Source organism: Acomys russatus, chromosome X, assembly GCF_903995435.1.
Source record: "Acomys russatus chromosome X, mAcoRus1.1, whole genome shotgun sequence".
In the NCBI taxonomy this organism is placed as follows: Eukaryota; Metazoa; Chordata; class Mammalia; order Rodentia; family Muridae; genus Acomys; species Acomys russatus.
The window spans coordinates 93472442-93493228 of NC_067169.1; the positions used below are offsets into that span (position 1 = coordinate 93472442).

The following is a 20787-nucleotide window of genomic DNA, read 5'->3' on the forward strand; positions in this document are numbered from 1 at the left end:
AACTAGGAACTGGATGGGAGCATTGTCCCCAGTTTCCTGGACGGCTTCTATACACTGATACCCACATCTCTTCCTGTTGGCGGCAAGACGCCTGGGTCCTGGGGAAGGAGTTTACAGACGTACCCGGAACTGTTTCCAAGCGGTTTTTTTTTTTTTTCCTGGTTTGGGAAAAGCTGCAAGCTCTCGGACCCCAGGTATCTGAGACCCTTTGAGGGTCGCGAGAGCGGCCCCTTGGTGGTTTCGGCTCCCACTACCATGGCTCCTGTGTCGGGCTCGCGTAGCCCTGATCGGGAGGCTTCCGGAGGAAAACGTCGCAGTTCATCGAGGAGCCCTAAACCCAGCAAATATTCCCGCTCCCCACGAGGTCGCCGGTCTCGTTCGCGCTCTTGTTCTCGGCTTGCTGACCGGAATGGCCTCAGCCATTCGCTGAGTGGCTTCAGCCAAAGCTCTCGAAACCAATCGTACCGCTCCCGCTCTCGATCGCGTTCTCGAGAGCGACCCTCTGCACAGCGGAGTGCCCCTTTCGCTTCAGCATCCTCGTCCGCCTATTATGGCGGCTACTCGCGTCCCTATGGGGGCGACAAACCATGGCCCAGCCTCCTGGACAAGGAGAGGGAGGAGAGTCTCCGGCAGAAGTGAGTGAGATCGCCGCACCCTCTCTTGGACGAGTCCGCCTGCCTTTGAGTGGTCGGGCTTGTCGTTCACTGTTTGTATTTCGCTTCTCGCCTGCCTCGCGCCTTTTTCGTCCCCCTTTCTAGTCCACCCTCACGACCTTTTAATTTATCCTTTTCTGACTCCTTCATAAAGTGCCCTGGTTTTCTCTTTTCCTGGCTTGCTGTCGGATCTCGCTAAGAGGCTCAACGCTGTCATTACATTTCCTTGGTTGTGCCATTATCTGTGCGCCTGTCTTTATTCTTCATTAAATCGAACTTTTGGAATGTAGAGATCCTATTTTATTGATCACAGATTTAATAGCGCCTGTCTCTTGGTAGGTGTGCAACCGTTGCTTGTTGCACGAAGACATAGACATGTTTGAAATATTGGGAAAGTTTGGCAAGGAATTGAGAAGGATTGGAATTAAGGGTCTGTATTGGATGTGAGAAAGGACCCACAGACCTTTAGTTTCAACCGCAGTGAGGGTGAGGGAAGTCAGAACAGTGTGGTTCTCATCTGCATAGCAAATTTAAGGCCAGCCTGGTCTACAGGAGACCGTGTCTCAAAAACAAACAAACAAACAAAAAAACAAAACCCCAAAACTTTAAAAAGCTGGCCATGACGACTCACTCCTGTGATCCTAGGGTTCAGAAAACCGAGGTAGGATTGTCACAGTTGGACTACAGAGTAAATTCAAAGTCAGCCTGAGGTAGAGTGAGACCCTGAGAGAGGCTTCTAGTGCTGTGTTTGTCATAGCAGCTCATATGTATGAAGTTTATTATGTTTGTTAAACATTATGTCTTAGGTACTGTGCCATGTGTTCAAAAATGCTAAAATTTCAAGTATTGGAGGGGGCAAGTTAATTTCCCAACATTTGAGAATGTTTTTTCCTTCCAGCAGGGGATGAAATAAAGCATAATAATAAAAAAAAGCAGGCTTCAGACACACTCTGCCTGAGTTTGATGGCTTTGTTTGCCATGAAGCAGGGTATGCTTGGGCAAGTTAGACCTCTCTGAGCCTCGCTTCGCACTAGAAAGGAGTAGACGCTGGACTTTTTATTTTGGTTTTTCGAGACAGGGTTTCTCTGTGTAGCCTTGGCTGTCCCGGACTCGCTTTGAAGACCAGGCTGGCCTCGAACTCACAGCGATCCGCCTGCCTCTGCCTCCTGAGTGCTGGGATTAAAGGCGTGCACCACCACGCCCAGCTTGACGCTGGACTTTTTAACTCGGTGGAAGAGTGCTTGCCTAGCAAACAGGAGGCCCTGAGTTGGATCAGCAGCCCAGAGAGGGGAGAGGAAATTAGTAACGAGGCTTTTACGGTTGTAGTAACTTCCACAAGTGCGTGGAAACAGAAACAGTAAGACAGTTCTGAATTGTTAAGAGACTTGCCTATCCAATTTAAATTGTTCAGCATGCTGTGGTACCCATGGAGTGTGCCTGTTGAAAAGCAAATGGTGAGCCAGGATCATGTTTCTAATCTCAGCCCTTGAGAAGGAGTCAGAACCACGAGGTGTTGATGGCTACACCAGACTCTGCTACATGAGATCCAGTCTCAAAAAGAGGCGAAAGGATTCCCGGGAATGTTATAAATGCTTGGATGAGATTTGCATTTGTACTTTTAGATGATATGAAGTTTATTGGGTCTGTCAAACATTATGTCTTAGGCACAGTAGTAGGCCACATGTTTTAAGATGAGACATTTCAACATATTGCAGGAGCACTAGCTATGAGACTTTTGTGTTCTTTGTGGCTGGGCAGGCATTCCTTCCCCTAGCACTTAGAAACAAATGTATATCCCTTTTTAAAAATTATCTGTTTTACCAAATAAAAAACCCTCCAAGTCTGCCTCTCTGTAGTTATAAATACCCTTTTCAAATGATCAAAGAAGAAAAGAAAATCAAGCCAATTGTATGTGTCTTGTAATGATTTTTAAAAAACAAGTCACAAGCCACTAAACTGCAAGGGATTCAAGCTTATTTTTTCTTCAAAGAATTATTTTTATTTATTGAGACAATGTCCCCCCCCCCTTTTCTCTCTCTCTCTGGCTGTCTTGGAACTCGAAGCTGGCCTCAAACACAGATCCGCCTGCTTTTGCCTTCCAAGTGCTTGGACTGAAGGCATCCACTATCACACTGGTGTTATTTTTATTATATATTTTAATTATGTGTGTGCATGTGTGTCTTTGTATGGATACCTACATGCGAGTGTAGATGCCTTGGCTGCCCAGAAGCATCAGATCTCCTGGAGCTGGAATTTCAAGCAGCTGAGAGCCAGCTGACTTGGATGCTGGGAACCAAACTCCAGTCCTCTGCAAGTGCTCTTAACCACTAGGCCATCTTTCCAGCCCAGAGTTTGTTTTTATTTTGAGTTTATGAGTAGTAGTAAATGTAAAAACAGAATTAGTTACATACATAAAATGAGAAAAGTGCCCCCTCCCCCACTTAAGAGTAGAGAAAACTGGTAATAAACCTTACATAGCATGAGAGCGTTTTTTTTTTTTTAAAGAAAAATTTTTGTCAAATAAAAATTTCTTCCTTTCTAGAATCCCCTTTGTTTTCATTTCATCTTTATCTTCTTCACTAATTCTTAGGTTCCTGAAAACTGAAGGTTTTCAAATCAAGATTTTCCTACCTTTATACACATACATAAACAAATGGATTTATTTTTAAATATAAAACTTTACAGTTAAATGGGCGGGCACATTTAGAGGCTGCCCCACACATTCAGTAAAAGGGATGGCCTAGACAGGCTGCCCAGCTACTGTCTCTGACACTGAGGCACTCTATGGTTTGTACCAGTTGATGACAGTGTCAGAACATCAAATCCTACCTAATGAGCTTTTATTTAAACCAAGTTGTCTGCGCCCACCCTTAGACAGGGTTTCTCTGTGTAGCCCTGGCTGTCCTGGAACTCTCTCTGTAGACCAGGCTGGCCTCAAACTCAGAGTGCTGGGATTAAAGGCGTGTGCAACCACGCCCAGCTTAAACCAAGTTTTTATTACTTTTTTAAACATATAGCTAAGTCCAGGTGTTACTGTAGCTCCAGCTACTTAGAAGGCTGGATCACCCGAGCCCAGGAGTTAAAGGCCAGCTTAGGCAACATGGTAAGATCCTGTCTCAAAAGACAAATGGGAAAATAATACTGGAAGACTTGACTCCTGTTAAGAGATGTTTAGGAAACAACAGTTCATCGATTGAGTTATAATTGAAGTATTTATCTCTTTTAGGAGATTAAGTGAAAGAGAGAGGATTGGAGAATTGGGAGCTCCTGAGGTTTGGGGACTTTCTCCAAAGAATCCTGAACCAGAGTAAGTATGTTAACAGCATTTGTTTAAATCCTGGTCTGCAGTCAAAAAATTTTCAATTATATGTTCTTACATTTTATTTATTTGTACATGTGTGTATGTGCACAGGAGGTCAGAGGACAACTTGAAGGAGTCGGTTCTCTCCTTCCACCATGTGAGTCCCAGGGATTGAACTCAGGTCGGCAGGCTTAGCAGCAAGCACCTTTACCTACTGAGTCATCTCGCCAGCCCTGCTGGCAATTTTTTTTTTTTTTTTAGGTTTTCAAGACAGGGTTTCTCTATGTCGCCTTGGCTGTCCTGGACTCACTTTGTAGACCAGGATGCCCTTGAACTCATAGTGATCCACCTGCTTCTGCCTCCCAAGTGCTGGGATTAAAGGTGTGCGCTCACGCCTGACTTCTACTGCCAAGTTTTTAAGTGAAGAGCTTCAAGTACTTATCAGATTTTTTTGCTTTCTTATGATTTATGTTATTTTACCCCTTATACGTAAAAAGGAATCCTGGAGCATGGGTAGTGATTATAGATACTGCTAGTAGATTTTAGCACATTCATTGTGGGGTTGTTTGTTTTGAGACATAGTCTCATTCTGTAATCCAGGCTGTCTGGAACCCACTGTGCCTTAGCTCCTAAATACTGGAATTATTGGCATAGATCACCATGCCCAGCTTAATTGCTCTTTATAACTCAAAAAGCGCTAATTTCCTACTCAGAAAGATTCATTATTAAAAATAATATATTATTATTTTTCATTTTTTCAACTACCCCACTATCAAACTGCTAGGTGTTAGCATAACAAAGAGTTCTACTTTTTTTTGAGACAGGGTTTCTCTGTGTAGTCCTGGCTGTCCTGGACTCACTTTGTAGACCAGGCTGGCCTCTAACTCTCGGCGATCCACCTGCCTCTGCCTCCCGAGTGCTGGGATTAAAGGCGCGCACCACTACCACCACCACCACTTTTTTTAAAGTGATAAAAATAGAGGCATTTAACTAAGAAAGAAGGCACTCCTGAGGATGGAAATGGGTTGGCTAGTCAGATGGGAGAAATAGACACTCAAAAGCCTTAAAACATGAGTGTATGTCAGTGATTATGTGTACATGGAGCCAGAATTTGAAGTCAGATTTTCTGTGATCTCTTCTCTACCCTATTTTTAAATTTACATTTATTTATTTTTAATTTGTGTGTGTGTGGGGGGGGAGGGAATATCAAGTACCACATGTGGAGGTCACAACTTGAAGGGGTTGGTTTTCTTCTTCTGCCATGTGAGTTCCAGGAGATATAATTCAGGTTGTTAGGGTAGGCATCAAGTGCCCCTATCTGCTAAGGCATCTTGCCAGTCCAGCACCTTATTGTTTGAGACAGAATTTCTTTCTAGCTTTTCTTTTTTCTTTTTGTTTTGGTTTTTCGAGTCAGGGTCTCTCTGTGTAGCCTTGGCTGCCCTGGACTCACTTTGTAGACCAGGCTGGCTTCGAACTCACAGCGACCCACCTGCCTCTGCCTCCCTAGTGCTGGGATGAAAGGTGTGCACCACCACTGCCCGCCTGAGACAGAATTTCTTAATGAACCTAGTGCTGATCTGATGCACTGGGTAACCAGCAGAGCCCTAGAGAGCCTCCTGTCTTGCCTCCCCAGTGCTGGACTTCCAGGTGAGTGCCACCCTTGCATCATTTTTCTGTGGGTGTTGGGAAACATTTGCTCAATTGAGCTACCTCCCGAGACCCTAATTAAAAACAGTTCATATAGATACAACATTGTTTATTGCCCATTATCCCCACTCCGTGTTTTCCTTTTGTTCCCCTAAACAGTTTAATTTCTTCTTCATTTTGTATATACATCCATGATTTTTTTTTTATATCCATGATTTTATGTGACTATATGCAGTCTGGGAACCACAAATTGGATAAAACATGAAATTGGTGTTTCTGAGACTGGCCTAATTTGCTCCTATTGCACTAGTTTTCCTGTACATGATGTAACTCTGGTCTTCTTTTGGCTGAACGCAGCCTACATTTAAAAACCTATTCCTGGGCTGGAGAGATTGTTCAGTGGTTAAGAGCACTACCTGCTCTTCCAAAGGTCCTGAGTTCAATTCCCAACAACCACATGGTGGTTCACAACTATCTGTAATGTGATGTGATGCCCTCTTCTGGCCTGTGGGTGTACATGCAAGCAGAACACTGTATATATAATAATAAATAAATAAATCTTTTAAAAAAAACCTATTCCTCTGTTGTTGGATACCAAGTTTGAGTCCATAGCTAAGCTACTGTGAATAGTGCTGCAGTTTCCATTTGCTGTGTGTGTGACCGTGTGTTGTGATGACTTGTTGTCCTTCAGGCAGATGCCCAGGAGTGCTCCAGCTAGATCCTGTGGAGGATCTAGTTTTTGTTTGTTTGTTTTTTTTTAAAGATTTTTATTTATTATTATGTACACATTACTCTGTCCATTATACACCTGCAGTCCAGAAGAGGGCACCAGGTCTCATTATAGATGGTTGTGAGCCACCATGTGGTTGCCGGAAATTGAACTCAGCTCCTCTGGAAGAACACTCAGTGCTCTTAACCTCTGAGCCATCTATCTCTCCAGCCCTAGTTTTTGGTTTTTGAGAAAGCTCACACTGATTGTCACAGAAGCTGAATCAGTTGCCATTGCCACTGGCAGCATGTAAGGCTCCCTGTTCTCTGCAGCCTCAACAGCATTTGTGCTTAGTTGCTTTCTTAATGACTTAGTTGCTTTCTTAACGACTGTGGGCTAAGATGGATTCTCTGTGTAGTTTTCATTTGCGTTCCCTGATGGATAGTGAGATTGACCATTTTTTTGTGTGTTTATTGGCCATTTGTATTTTATTTTTTGAGACCTGTCCATCTATTGTGTTGATTTCTTTTTTTAATATTTATTTGTTATTTATACAGTATTCTGCTCCTATGTGTGCCTGCACACCAGAAGAGGACTGAGATCACATTATAGATGGTTGTGAGCCACCATGTGGTTGCTGAGAATTGAACTCAGGACCTTTGGAAGAACAGACAGTGCCATTAAACTCTGAGCCATCTCTCCAGCCCTGTGTTGATTTCTTGTTTAGTTTTTTGTGTTTCTTTTACCTTCTTGGTATCCTGTTGTTTTTAAACTATCTGTGTGACCTAATAATTGTTTATTATCTGGTCTATAATTATTATTATGGCAGTATAACCCACTAGCAATCAATCAAGACCCAGACACTTGTTATATTTTAAAATAGCCTTAGTTAACCTGGGGCAGGGCAGACATTACTCCTCTAAACGACTTCCCATAGTGGGGCAGGTATGGGATACCTGCTTCAATTCCATGGCATCTGCTTCTAATAATTTCTGTCAAGCTACCTCCCATCCATAATCTCATATACTTGCTAATGTTCTTCATCTGGGCCAGCCATTTGCTTCTCTTCCACCTAACCCATGATGGCACAACCTCCTTCTTCTCCCTTCTACTCTCCTCTCTCCTCTTCCCAAGATTCTCTCTGTCTCTCCGAGCGCAGGAACCTTAGCCACACCTATCTCATTTGCCCTGCCCAGGTGATGGCTTTTTGTTAATTAGCATCAAAATACATCAGACCAACCCCTAACAGTATCCCTCTTGCCAATTTCACTCACATGCTTCTCTTTGCTGTACAAAGAATTAATCTTACAAGATCTCAGCCATTGATCTGGGGGCTTATTTAGTGAACAACTGGCATCCGTGTCAGAATGTTCTTGCCTATGCCAAAAGCTTTTGAAAAAAATGCTTATTTTATTTAATAAGTGTCTTGCCTACATTGTGTATAAGTGCCTGTAAAGGTCAGGAGAGAGCATTCGGTCCCCTGAAACTGGAGTCGGAGATGGTTGTGAGCTGCCATGTGGGTGCTAGGAACTGAACCCAGGTCCTCTGCAGGAGCAGCCAACACACTTAGCCACTGGGCTACCTCTTCATTCCGTTTATTTATATCTGTCTTATAGTTTCAGAGTCTCAAGTCTACATTAAGGTCAACAAGAGTTTTAAAATTAATACACTGACGTTTAAAAAATGTTTCCTGCTGGACAGTGGTGGTGCACATCTTTAATCCCAGCACTCAGGAGGCAAAGGCAGGTGGATTTCTGTGAGTTTGAGGCCAGCCTGGTCTACAAAGAGGAGTCCAGGACAGCCAGGGCTACACAGAGAAAGCCTGTCTAAAAAAAAAAAAAAAAGTTCCCTATATCTAATACCCTGAAGGGCTAGTGCTTTTCTTTTACTCCATACTTAATTACTTTTTAAATGCTTTGAATATTTTATAGCACGAGGGTTGTGTGTGCCATAGCATGCAGGAGGGAGTTGTTCTCTCCCTTCATAGTATAGATCCAAAGAATCAAACTCAATTCATCAGGCTTGACAGCAAGCACATTTCACTTGCTGGTCGCCATATTTATTTATTTATTTAGTTAGTTAGTTAGTTAGTTTTTTGGTTTTTCGAGACAGGGTTTCTCTGTGTTGCCCTGGCTGTCCTCACTCACTTTGTAGAGCAGGCTGGCCTCTAACTTACAGTGATCTGCCTGCCTCTGCCTCCCGAGGGCTGGGAGCCATATTTATTTTTTTCTTTGCCACTACTCAGGTTTCTCTGTGTAGCCTTGACTGTCTTAGAACTCAGCTCACTCTGTAGCTCATGCTGTCTTCAAACTTAAAGATCCACCAGTGAGGATTAAAGGCATATGCTACCATGGCCAGCTCCACTCTTGGATATTTTTTAAAGGTTAATTTATTTATTGTGTATACAATATTCTGCCTGCATGTACACCTGCAGGCCAGAAGAGAGCACGAGATCTCATGATAGATGGTTGTGAACCACCATGTGCTGGGAATTGAACTCAGGACCTCTGGAAGAGCAGCCAGTGCTCTTAACCTCTGAGCCAACTCTCCAGCCCCTCATTCTTGTTTTTTAAGGTGTATTGAGGCAGTGTGCTTAACAAGAAACCTATAATTTGTGTCAGAGTGATAAAGCAGTATTCTCTGAAACTCGTTCTTTTTTTTTTTTTTTTTAAGATTTATTTATTATGTATACAATGTCCTGCCTGCATGTACACCTGCAGTCCAGAAGAGGGCACCAGGTCTCATTATAGATGGTTGTGAGCCACCATGTGGTTGCTGGGAATTGAACTCAGGACCTCTGGAAGAGCAGTCAGTGCTCTTAACCTCTGAGCCATCTCCAGCCCCTGAAACTCGTTCTTTAGATAGATACTTGAACTTATCAAATAAGAGTTAAAAGAAATGAAAAAATATTTTGGTAGATAATACCTAAAATATTCCATGTATGAACTTCAAAACTTCAAAGGAAAAGGTGACATAATATGAGAACTCTTCTTTGGTACCACCAAAGCATTTTAGTTTTATTTTATTTTTTGGTTTTTGGAGACAAGGTTTCTCTGTGTAGCTTTAGGTGTCCTGGACTCACTTTTATAGACCAGGTTGGCTTCAAACTTAGAGATCTGCCTGCCACTGCCTCCCAGAATGCTGGGATTACATGCATGTGCCACCACACCCGGCTGCCTTTTAATTTTTCAAAGTCTGTCCCAAAGAATTTTTTAAAATTTATATTTACTATTTTAACAACGTCTCACTATGTGGCGCTGGCTGGTCTGAAATTCATTGTGAGTTGTGGGTTGGACTCAAGTTCACAGAAATCTGCCTACATCTGCCTCTTGAGTACTGAGATTAAAGGTGTGCACCACCACGTCTGGCTCTTTTTATTATTTTAATTATGTATATTGTGTGGGTTTCCATGGGTATTCCCATCTAGGTGGTGGTGCCCCTAGAGGTCAGGGGCATCAAATTTCCTTGGAGCCAGAATTCTAAGTGCTTATCAGCCACCTAGCATGGATGCTGGGAGTCAAGCTCAGGCCCTGTGCTAATAAGAGCTGGTAAAGTGCTTGTCTAGAGTGCCTAGGACTGTAGGTTTGTCCTCTAGCACCAAATAAGCCAGTATATGATTTATAATCCCAGAACTGAAGAGGCAGAGACAGGAGGGTCAAAAGTGAAAGGCAGAGTTCAACCCCAGCATAGGCTGGAGACCCTGTCTCAAAAGAAAACTATCCAGGCCAGTGAGATGTTTCAGGAGGTAAAGGTGCTTGCTGCCAATTCTGTCAACTTCAGTTTGATCCATGGGACCCACATAGGGTGGAAGGAAGTAAATCCTGAAAATTGTTCTCTGACCTCTACAGTACTGTGTACACGTACACACACATACACTAAACAAATTAAATGAAAAAAATTTAAACCCTAAAACAAAAAACTTACTTTCAGAATTTGTGTTGCACATTCTGGAGTCTGTTAAGGTCTGGGAGGATGGGAGCTGTTCTAGCATGTATCCTTCACCTACTTAGAATAAAATTATGGTGCTAAGATGCAACTGAGGTATAAAGCAGTTGCCGAACATTTTTGAGGCCTGGGTTTGATCCTATAGCCACAAAATAATAATAAAATCACTAACTCTTCCTTCAACTTTCATGTATGTTTCATGTATGTAGAAACATTGATGTTTTCTATTTCTCAACTTTTACCTTGTGAGATTCTTCTGAAAACATAAACACAGTCATACATGTAGACAAAATGCCTATACACACAAGTTAAAATGTAATGATGATGATGATAAAAGTAATAAGATTTTCAATAGTATAATAATAGTACTAGTAATAATAATAATAATAATAAAGATTTTTAAAATGCTTGTCTTTAAAGATTCCTAGGCAATTAGTGCTATTACTGAAAAATTTAAGTTCATATTTTAATATTTTATGGTCCATATTTCTTACAACTATTTTCTCTAATTCAGCTCTGATGAACACACACCAGTAGAGGATGAAGAACCAAAGAAAAGCACTACTTCAGCGTCTAGTTCAGAAGGTAATTTTGAAAACTAAGAAACTTACTAATTCATAAATTTAAAAAGTACATTTATAAAGACTTCACCATTAGACTTGCTTTTACTCAAACTAACAAATAGCTATTCCTTTCAGTGATTCAAATATAGTAAGATGGTCAGAAATACTTGAGAAGTTAACTTGTCTTTTGTACTTACAACAGATGAAAAGAAGAAGAAAAGGAAATCTAGTCATTCAAAAGAAAGATCCAAGAAAAAGAGAAAGAAAAAGTCATCGAAAAGAAAGCATAAGAAGTATTCTGAGGATAGCGACAGTGACTCTGAGTCGGAAACAGACTCCAGTGGTAAGAAAGCCATATCATTCTGCAAATCCTAGAGCGTAGCTTAGTTGTTAAAGTGTTAGGTGCATGGGTGTTTTGCCTGCAAGCATGCCTGTGCACCCTGCGTATTCTTGCTGCCCGTGGAGACCAGAAGAGAGTGCCAGCTCTCCTGGAATTGGAGTTACAGACAGTTGCGAGCCACCATGTGAGGGCTGGGAATCAAACCCCATCCTCTGGGAGAGCAGCCAGTGCTCTTAACTGCTGAGCCATCTCTCTAGCTCCTCAGCTTTCTAAAAATTTGTTGGCTAATAACCATAACTATGACCATGTTAGTTTTCTGATTATATTCCAGTTTTTCATATTTACTTAATTTTCTGTGGTTAAGTATGTGCCACAGGGTACAGCAGGCCCTCTGCCCTCAGAGCCAGTCACTCCCTGTGTCCACCTTGGCTTACTCAGTACAGCAATGGCCGTAGGGTACTTTTATCATAAGCTGATTTCAAAAACAACTAGCTTAAGAGACACTGCTTCCAAGTCAACCATTCCTCGGTTAGCTTCCCGAATCAGTCATGTTTTAAATTACATTTTATTCATTTATTTTGTGTATATGCGTGCATGTATGTGGATGTGCATACCACAATAGGTATATGCATGGAAGTCAGAGATTAAATTGGAGGAGTTGAAGTTTCTCTCCTTCTACCATGAGGGTCTTAGGATCCTCGGGATTGAACTTAGGTCCTCAAGCCCAGCAATGTGCACTCTTACCTACTGAGCCATCTTGCCAGTGCCTGGCTGGCTGGTCTTAAGACTCCTCTGGATCCTCAGAGCACCCGTCAGCCAGATTATACATATTTCATTATGATTTCTCACCTCTATTCCCCTGAGATTCCGGAAAACATTGTCGTCTTCTATCACACCCACACATAGTTGTTTCTTTTTGTTTTTGTTTTTTCTCACTATGAAACTTTAACAATTTCAGGAAAGAAAAGGTAATAATGTTTTTTTTATTTTTTTTTATTTTTTTAGCATGTTGACATTTTTGCTTAAAGTGAGGTGAATTGTTGAGTTATTCAAAGTAAGTTAAGTCTTCATTCCTTGGCTAAATATTTCTATATGTACCTCTTTGAAATGAGACATTTTCCTACTTAACCAGGGTATTAACTCAATGAATAAATTAATAGAAATTCCCTATATTATTAATACCTAGTGTGACTTTAATTACTTATACTTATTTATTGCATGTGTTTGTGTGTGTGCATTCATACATGCAACAGCCATGTGTAGAGATCAAAAGACAGTTTATAGGAATCGGTTATCTTCGTAGCATATTAATTCTAGGGTTTAAACTCAAGTCATGAGGTTTTACAGTATATGCTTTTACCCACTGAACTATCTTGCTAGTTCATGACTTTAATTTCTTTGACTACTACTCCTCGTAAGTTTCAATAAATGTTAAATGAATTAATTTTTCCCTAACAAAAATGAGTATTTGTAATAATAAAGTCTTTATCTTTTAAATACAATTTTAAAAACAATTTTGAACTTCAAAATTTTTTCAATAATACTGTGCTTTAATTTGCAGATGAAGATACAAAAAGAAGAGCAAAGAAATCTAAGAAAAAAGAAAAGAAGAAGAAACGGAGAGTGTCGGTTTTTTTCATTTTAATGAAATAGTTTAAAAAGTATTCAAGTTTATGTAGTATTATGATCCACCATATATATCCACAGTCTGAGCAATTACGCTTTCGTGGGTAGTCCCTGCCACCCTCTGATTTTGGAGCTAATTGGAGCTCTCATTCCTTTCATAAATAACTCAACAACCAACCAACCAAGAACAGTAACACTTGGGAGGCAGAGGCAGGTGAATCTCTGTGAGCTTGAGGCCAGCCTGGTTTACAGTGAGATTTGAGGACCGGCAAGGCTACACAGAGAAACCCTGTCTCAAAAACCCAAACCAAAACAAAGCCTTTTATTGTGCATAAGAATATACCACTCAGTTCTCTACAGTTTTTCCCCCTATAGTTTATTCAAATCAAAATGCAAATAATGGCCTTAAATGATAGTGGTTCCACAGAGTGAGTTAGCATGCTTGTCAGTCTTCTCTAGTTCCTGGAGAGAGGCTTCTTGAGGTTGGCAAGGTTCTAGGTGGTGCTGTGTGCTGTCATCAGTAGTCAGCTAATGTCTCTTTTTGTCATATTAACAAACACCGCTGGTCATCGTCTAGACTCATTATGTCACTGCGATTTTAAAACAGTGATAGTTTCCTGTAAATGCTGCTATGTATTTTAACCCATTTTACTGAAATTTTTTATTAATGCTCACATTGGTGAGAACTTGTTTTTGGTTTTTGTGGGATTTTTTTTGTGGGATTTTTTTGTGTGTTTGTTTGTTTTGTTTTTTTGAGACAGAGTTTCTCTGTGTTATCTTGGCTGTCCTGAACTCTCTTTGTAGACCTGGCTGGCCTCTAACTCACAGTGATCTGCCTGCCTCTGCCTCCCAAGTGCTGGGATTAAAGGTGTGCACCACCGCTTCCGGCATTATGGGATTTTTAAAAATTGGGGCTTGTTCTACTTTGTTTTAAAGATGTATTGTCATTTAAGTGTATGTATGCATCTATGCATGTGCCTTGTACATACATACCTGGTGAGGCCAGATCCCCTGGAGCTGGACTTAACAGGTGGTTATGAGCCACCTGATATGGGTGCTGGGATACAAACTCTAGTCCTCTGGAAGAGCAGCAAGCACTCATAACTGTTAAACCATCTCTCTAGCCACTGGATGTTTGTTTTTGAGCCAGAAGACAAGCTAGCCTCAAGCTCACTGGATAGCATAGGATAGCACAGGATCCTGATTCTCCTGCCTCTAGCTCCCAAGTGCTAAGATTATAGGCATAAGCTAGCACCTCCTGCCTGAGAGTTAAAGTTTTAAGCTATTTCATTTCTATTTTCTTTCTATATAATTGTATTTCCTCGATCCTTTAGTCATTTCTTGTTAATAGTAAAATACTGTAAGTTAACTGAGAAGAATGAATTGAAAAGTTTGAATAAGAATTCAGATAAATTTTATCAGTCTTTTCATTCTTTTCAAAACTGAGAATGCCTGGGGCTGGAGAGATGGCTCAGTGTGTAAGAGCACTGGCTGGCTCCATTCTCAGCACCCACCTGGCATCTTACGACTGTCCGTAACTCCAGTTCCAGGGATCCGACATGCTCACACAAATATACATGCAGGGAAACACTAATGCACATAAAATAAATCTTTAAAATTTTTTCTTAAAAAAGGAAAACTGCAGATGCCTTTTACCATGAGAATACTTACTCTGTATTAAATTATCATCCCTGCAGGAAGAAATACAAGAAAAAGAAGTCTAAGAAGAACAGGAAGGATTCCAGTGAGTCAAGCTCTAAAGAGTCCCTAGACGAGTTTCTAGAGAACCCATGGAAGGATCGATCAAGTAAGTTCTTGTCATTGACTAACTCCAAACATGGAACAGTAACTGATTAGTCAAGATGTGACTGTTTCTGAATATATTTCACACAGAGGCAGAGGAACCGTCGGATCTCATCGGCCCAGAGGCTCCTAAAACACTTGCCTCCCAAGACGATAAGCCTTTGAAGTAAGTAGCCGCGGACAGTTGCAGAGTCTGGTGGTTTTCATTGTTGTAGATTATTGGCTTTGTTTTCTGCTCAGTGTGCTCACATAGGTTAGCAGGCTGCCACTGAGGTATGCCCTCAGCCAGGAGCAGTCTATGTACAGGATCTACAGCTCTTTCTTTAGCTCCATGTGGTGCTTCTGCCTGTGATCCCAGCATTTGGGGGGAGGAAGAGGAGGAGGAGGCAGGGAGATCAGGAGTTCAAGGTCAGTATAGACTCTGCTGTGATCTCAAGGCCAACCGGGGCTACAAGAGACCTGTTTGTACAAACTAAATACAAGGTCTTTAACTGTCCTTTAAGCCCCTTTCCAGAAGCAGCAGCTTATGCTTCTCTGCCAGGGGTTGTGACTTCTGTCTGTCTTTAATCCTCATAGCACATTGTTTCTTTTATGCAGTGGAATTTTTGGGTTTTTATTAGTTTATTTATTTCGCATGGGGCAAGGGAGGGCATGAAGGTTAGAGGACAACTTTTAGGAATTGGTTCTCTCCTTCCACCATATGGGTACTGGGGATTCAAGGCAAGTCATCAGGCTTGACAGTAAATAAATGCCTTTCCTCTCTGAGTCCCCTTGGCAGCCCCACAACATACTACTTACGTTTACCTTGTAATGTCATACATATGTAAATTTAAGTATAGAGATTACTTTTGTGCTACATGCTTCCAGTTTAATAGGAATACAAGAAACCATCATTGAACTACTCTTTAAAATCTCTTTTATCAAAGGCGAAAGATAAATTTTACTGTTTGGCATTATTGGTAGTTACAGGTTATTTTGAGATATATCATTTATTTGGGTTTTTTTTTTTTTTAAGAGAGAATGAGCTGAGGGAAGAACAAGTGGCAATACCCGATGAATTCCTTCACAATTATAAAGTATGAATCTGTACTCACGAGCATCAGTTCTTTTGTTCTTCCAAAATATTTGTATATTTCTAGGTTAGTAATACAGGTCATAGTACAATGTTGTCTAATAAAAATTAAGTAATTCACATCAGGCACACTGGGGCTCACCACTGTTATTTTTTCTTACTGTCTGAGGGGAAGTACTTTGTGCTGTCATTTCTATGCAGCTGGTTTAATGGACCTTTTGTGACTTCTGAATTACTTTGTAGCTATGGACACGCTCTGTTACCTGGTGAAGGTGCAGCTATGGCTGAGTATGTAAAAGCTGGAAAGCGTATCCCACGAAGAGGTGAAATCGGCTTGACAAGTGAAGAGATCGCATCGTTTGAATGTTCGGGTTACGTTATGAGCGGTAGCAGGTATTTTCTCCACACTGAGTCACTTTCCATGACTAGCTCCTCTCCTTTATTACTACTAGGATTAGACTTTGGTGATCTGTTTTCATTAAGTGACTATTTCCTAATGGACACACAGACACAGACAGACACACAGACAGACAGACACACACACACACACACACATACACGGTACTGGTTTCATTAGAAGAAAACAAACAAGTTTCGACTATATATAAAACTTAGCCTCAAACACTACAATATCTCCAACTTTAAGAAATAGTTTTCAGTTTTACTTCTTACTCATACTTTGGAACAAATGTCTTTCCTTTGGTAAATATAGTGAAGTTTGGCATTTGTCATAGAGGAATGTGGGATTCCAGTAACAAGGAAAACATTTTCATAAGATAATCTTTCTTGTGTTTTGAGTTTGCCTCTAGTTCTCAGAGGACCCAAATTTCTGCACTCAATATTAGTTAAGGATCATGAAAGATGTCAGATTCAGCATGAGGAAGTAAAGCGTGAAGAATCAGAAAATACTTGACTAGTCAGGGAGAGTAAGGGCAGGGGCACTAAAATCACACTTAATTGTGGATTCCTTAAGATTACAAAAAAAATCAACCAAACGAACAATGATTACAAACTACCTATTAAAATAGTTAACTCTTTTGAATTGGTAGCAGAAACAAATACTTGCTGACCCTCTGAAGTACCTCAGAATCTTAGTTGTCTGGAAACCAACATCATTTTGAAGGGTGACACAGTATGACAGGGACACATCACTGAAGATGTAAGGATCAATAAGGCGGTTCTACATAGCCATGTTTGTTATTAAGATTGTTTACATAAAAGGTCTCAAAGACTCTTCAGGGTCTTAACAAATGGTTATATATAAAGTCATTATAAAACAAGTTGTGTTTCTATATCACAGCAGTAGGCAGCCAGAAAGTATAATTTAACATCATTAATATATTAATATAATTAAAATGCACGATTACATATGTTAGATGTAATTAAACATTTATAATACATTCAGAGAATGTGAGTGATTTACAAATCTTAACAAAAGAATCTCCAGACTATAAGACACTAAGAAACATTAACGGGGTGTTGGCTGCACTAGCTACCCTTTCAGAGGACCCAGGTTAAATTCCCAGCCCCACCTGGTTATATCTCCAAACCCAGGGGATCTGCAGGCACTACACATATATGATGTACAGACAGAACACTCATACACATAAAATAAAAAAAAAAATTAGCTGGGTGTGGTGGTGCATGTCTTTAATCCTAGCACTTGAGAGACAGGTGAATCTCTGAGTTTGAAGCCAGCCTGGTCTACAAAGTGAGTTCTAGGACAGCCAAGGCTAAGCAGACAAACCCTGTCTTGGAAAACGAAAATAGTAGCAGCAGCAGCAGCAGCAGCAGTAAAAAATAATAATGGAGATATACCATGTTCAAAGTTATGATAGCAATATTATAAAGTCAATCTCTAAATTTGTCTATAGATTCAACAAAATTTCAATAAAAATCGTGGTAGTTTATGAAACTTAGTAAAGTTGTTCTAAAAGTTATTTGTTAAAAGACTAAAAGGGTAAGGATAGCCATCTTAGTTCTGAGGAAGAGTAGGAAAATAATATGTAACCTACAAGAGATGAGAACTCAAGGGGCTTTCAGGCTTTAGGAAGCATACAGAATAGCCTAATTATTCAGTGAGATAAAATGCAGAGCCCAAGGATCTACATGGATGAGATTTTGGTACATGAAAGGTATAGCATGTCAGATCTGTGCAGAAAAAAGTATTCAGGAAATGCAATAGGGAAAACGTCATTCATATGGTAAAAAAATGTAGAACACTTCATCATTGTATGTAAAAGGCAGTGCCACTAGGTTAAGTACTTTCAGAGAGGATGTCTTTCAGGTAAAAATGTGTTTTCTAAACAAAACAAAAGGTTGCCTAGGCCAAACGTAAGAATTCATGTTCATCAAAAGACACATTAAAATGTGAAAATTCTGGGCTCAGATAAGATTCATGGAAGCTGGGCAGTGGTGGCACACACCTTTAATCCCAGCACTCGGGAGGCAGAGGCAGGCGGATCGCTGTGAGTTTGAGGCCAGCCTGGTCTACAGAGTGAGTCCAGGACAGCCAAGGCTACACAGAGAAACCCTGTCTCAAAACAACAACAACAACAACAAATAAACAAACAAACAAAGGGTTCATGGAATACACACAATTTATAGTTTTGACAGTGAGTAATGAGCATATTTATTTAAGCACCTATAAAAGAAAATGGGGAAATGATAGAAAGGGCCATTTATCAAAAGAATACATATGTCCTATGCATAAATTAAATGATATTCATTGTCATTGGAAATGGAAATGAAGACTTTAGTAAAATATTGTTGAGTACCCATGAATAGGAAAAAGTTCAAAGTTCCAACAGTAGCCAATATTTGAAAGGATTAGTATACTATAAAAACAATGGGACATTATCTTAGAAGGTTGGTCTCTCATATGCCTTATAGCTAAGCAACACTACACTAAGGAACTCAAGAGAAAATCCTTCCCATGAATTAGAGATATGCCTGTGGGTGTTCATTAGAGCATCATTTTGTGTTGCTTTCTGTTACACTCACTGTACTCTAAGATAGTGCCATTTCCTCGACTCTCCCATCTTACCCTGGATAGCTTCACACTAACCTGGAGTGATTCTCTCTTCTTCATAGATATGTTTCCTAACCTGACTATTTAGGGTTGGGCATGTATACACAAATAGGTCACTAATATTTCTTTCTAAATAATGGGCCTTTTGAATCCAACACTGTTTTTCTCTGCCCCTGCATCTCACTGATCTATTAGACTGAATCACCCTTTCCTTTATTTTAACACTTCTGGATTCCAAGGAAATGAACCTTGATTTGCCACTTGATTAACTAAGATAAATCTTTCATCTGTCCTGCTATGGATGTGGTGGCACATGCCTTTAATTGCAGTGCTCAGGAGACAGAGGCAAGTGGATCAGTGTGAATTCGAGGCCAGCTTGGTCTATATAGCTTGAGCTTCTTAATGCAACCTTGTCCAAAACAAACAAACAAACAAACAAACAGAAAACAAAGAAACAAGCCATCACCTAAAACATTTAATATGTTTCCTATTTTGGTTTATTACAAATAAGAAAAAAGAGTTATATCTTTAGTATTTCAAATTAATGATAATATCTATTGTTGATAAAACATCAACACATAAAATGTATAGTTACTTGATAACCCGTCTGCAGTTTCTATTGTCACCCTTTAAATAGACGAGTCTATATTAAGAAAGGATTGATAAGGACATACCATAAGAATTATTAGTAAGAAATTTAAGTAAAAAACAAAATTGTCTCCAGGCATCGGCGAATGGAGGCTGTGCGACTGCGGAAGGAGAACCAGATCTACAGTGCTGATGAGAAGAGAGCCCTTGCATCCTTCAACCAAGAAGAGAGACGAAAGAGGGAGAACAAGATCCTGGCCAGTTTTCGAGAGATGGTATACAGAAAAACAAAAGGGAAGGATGACAAGTGAGAGCTTTCTGACTTTACAAGCAGGCGTTTCAACATCAAAAAGGAAACTGTGGGTTCTAGACACATACACAAAAAGGTTATTGTTTTGTTTGTGTTTTGGGTTATTTTTTGATGTGCGGTTTCCAGTAGCCCAGGTTGGCTCAAGCTTTGTAGCCAAGGATGACTCTGAACTCTTGGTCTCCTGCCTCCACCTTCCATGTGTGGAGATTCCAGATGTGTGCCATCATGCCAAGCCAAGAGGCTATTGTGCTCTGAAAGTAAGGCTCCTCAATGCTTCTGTGCCTTCGTTTTCATTCTTCAGCCCCTCAATAAAAGATGCTTGATGGTATCACTAGTAAGTTATTTGCGGGCTTTTTTAGATGGACCCTAACTTTCTGGTTCAAAAGTCTAAATTCTGAATGAAATCCTGCTATGGTAGGCAGGTGGCACAGAGAGTAAGTGGCAGCAGAGTAAGAAATGTAGCTCTCACATCTTGGTTTGGTGTGAGTATTATTAACTCAATACCCGTCTGCTCCTACCCCAGAAGAACTTGGGGATTTCATATGTTGTCTTGGATGTGTTACAGATAGGCTTGACAGAAGCCATGTAGAAGGCTATTTCTGTTAACAAAATGAAGGTGGTGTTGTAAAAGGCAACTCTGGAATTTGAAAACTGACTTGTTTCTATAGTCTGTCCTAGAAATGTATTTCAGGCTAAGTCTACCTCCGCTCTAAAGACAAGCAAACCAAATGGCTAACTCACAGATGCGTGGAATAGAAAAAGTGAGCATTCAAGTTTTAAGTAATAAATTACTTAAAACAGTTCGAGTGGCTAGGGTATAACTCTGAGTTTGAACATGTGCTTCTCAGGCATGAGGCCCTGAGCTACAGCCCCAGCAGTGCAAAAGAGTTTTCTAATGTAATTTGGGGAAGTCTGTTGTCATGCCAATATAAGAATGCTATTTCTTTCTAAGCTGATATTTAATAATATCTAAAAGAATGAGTATCAAGAGTGCTAATACAAAAATATAATAAGTCAGTATTTTAATTAGCTGTTTTGTGATAATGAAAGTAAAATAGCAACCATTTTCAATTTTGTCCTTTATGTAATCAGATTTCTTTTTTGAGACAGACTCATTATGTAGCCCTGGATGGCCAGGAACTCACAGAGATCCCTCTGCCTCTGCCTCTGCCTCTGCCTCCCAGGTGCTAGGATTAGAG

The 20787-nt window shown here is 40.4% G+C and overlaps 1 protein-coding gene across 1 annotated transcript; it reads left to right on the forward strand.

Moving 5' to 3' along the window:
- Positions 1–162: 162 nt before the first annotated feature.
- On the forward strand, positions 163–20078 carry Nkap (NFKB activating protein). The gene is made up of 9 exons (XM_051141343.1): positions 163–635; positions 3880–3960; positions 10770–10840; positions 11021–11161; positions 12720–12783; positions 14482–14591; positions 14678–14753; positions 15903–16052; positions 19415–20078. Exons 1-9 carry the CDS (start codon positions 256–258, stop codon positions 19587–19589), a joined length of 1248 nt encoding a protein of 415 aa, XP_050997300.1. The 5' UTR covers positions 163–255; the 3' UTR covers positions 19590–20078.
- Positions 20079–20787: the final 709 nt, after the last annotated feature.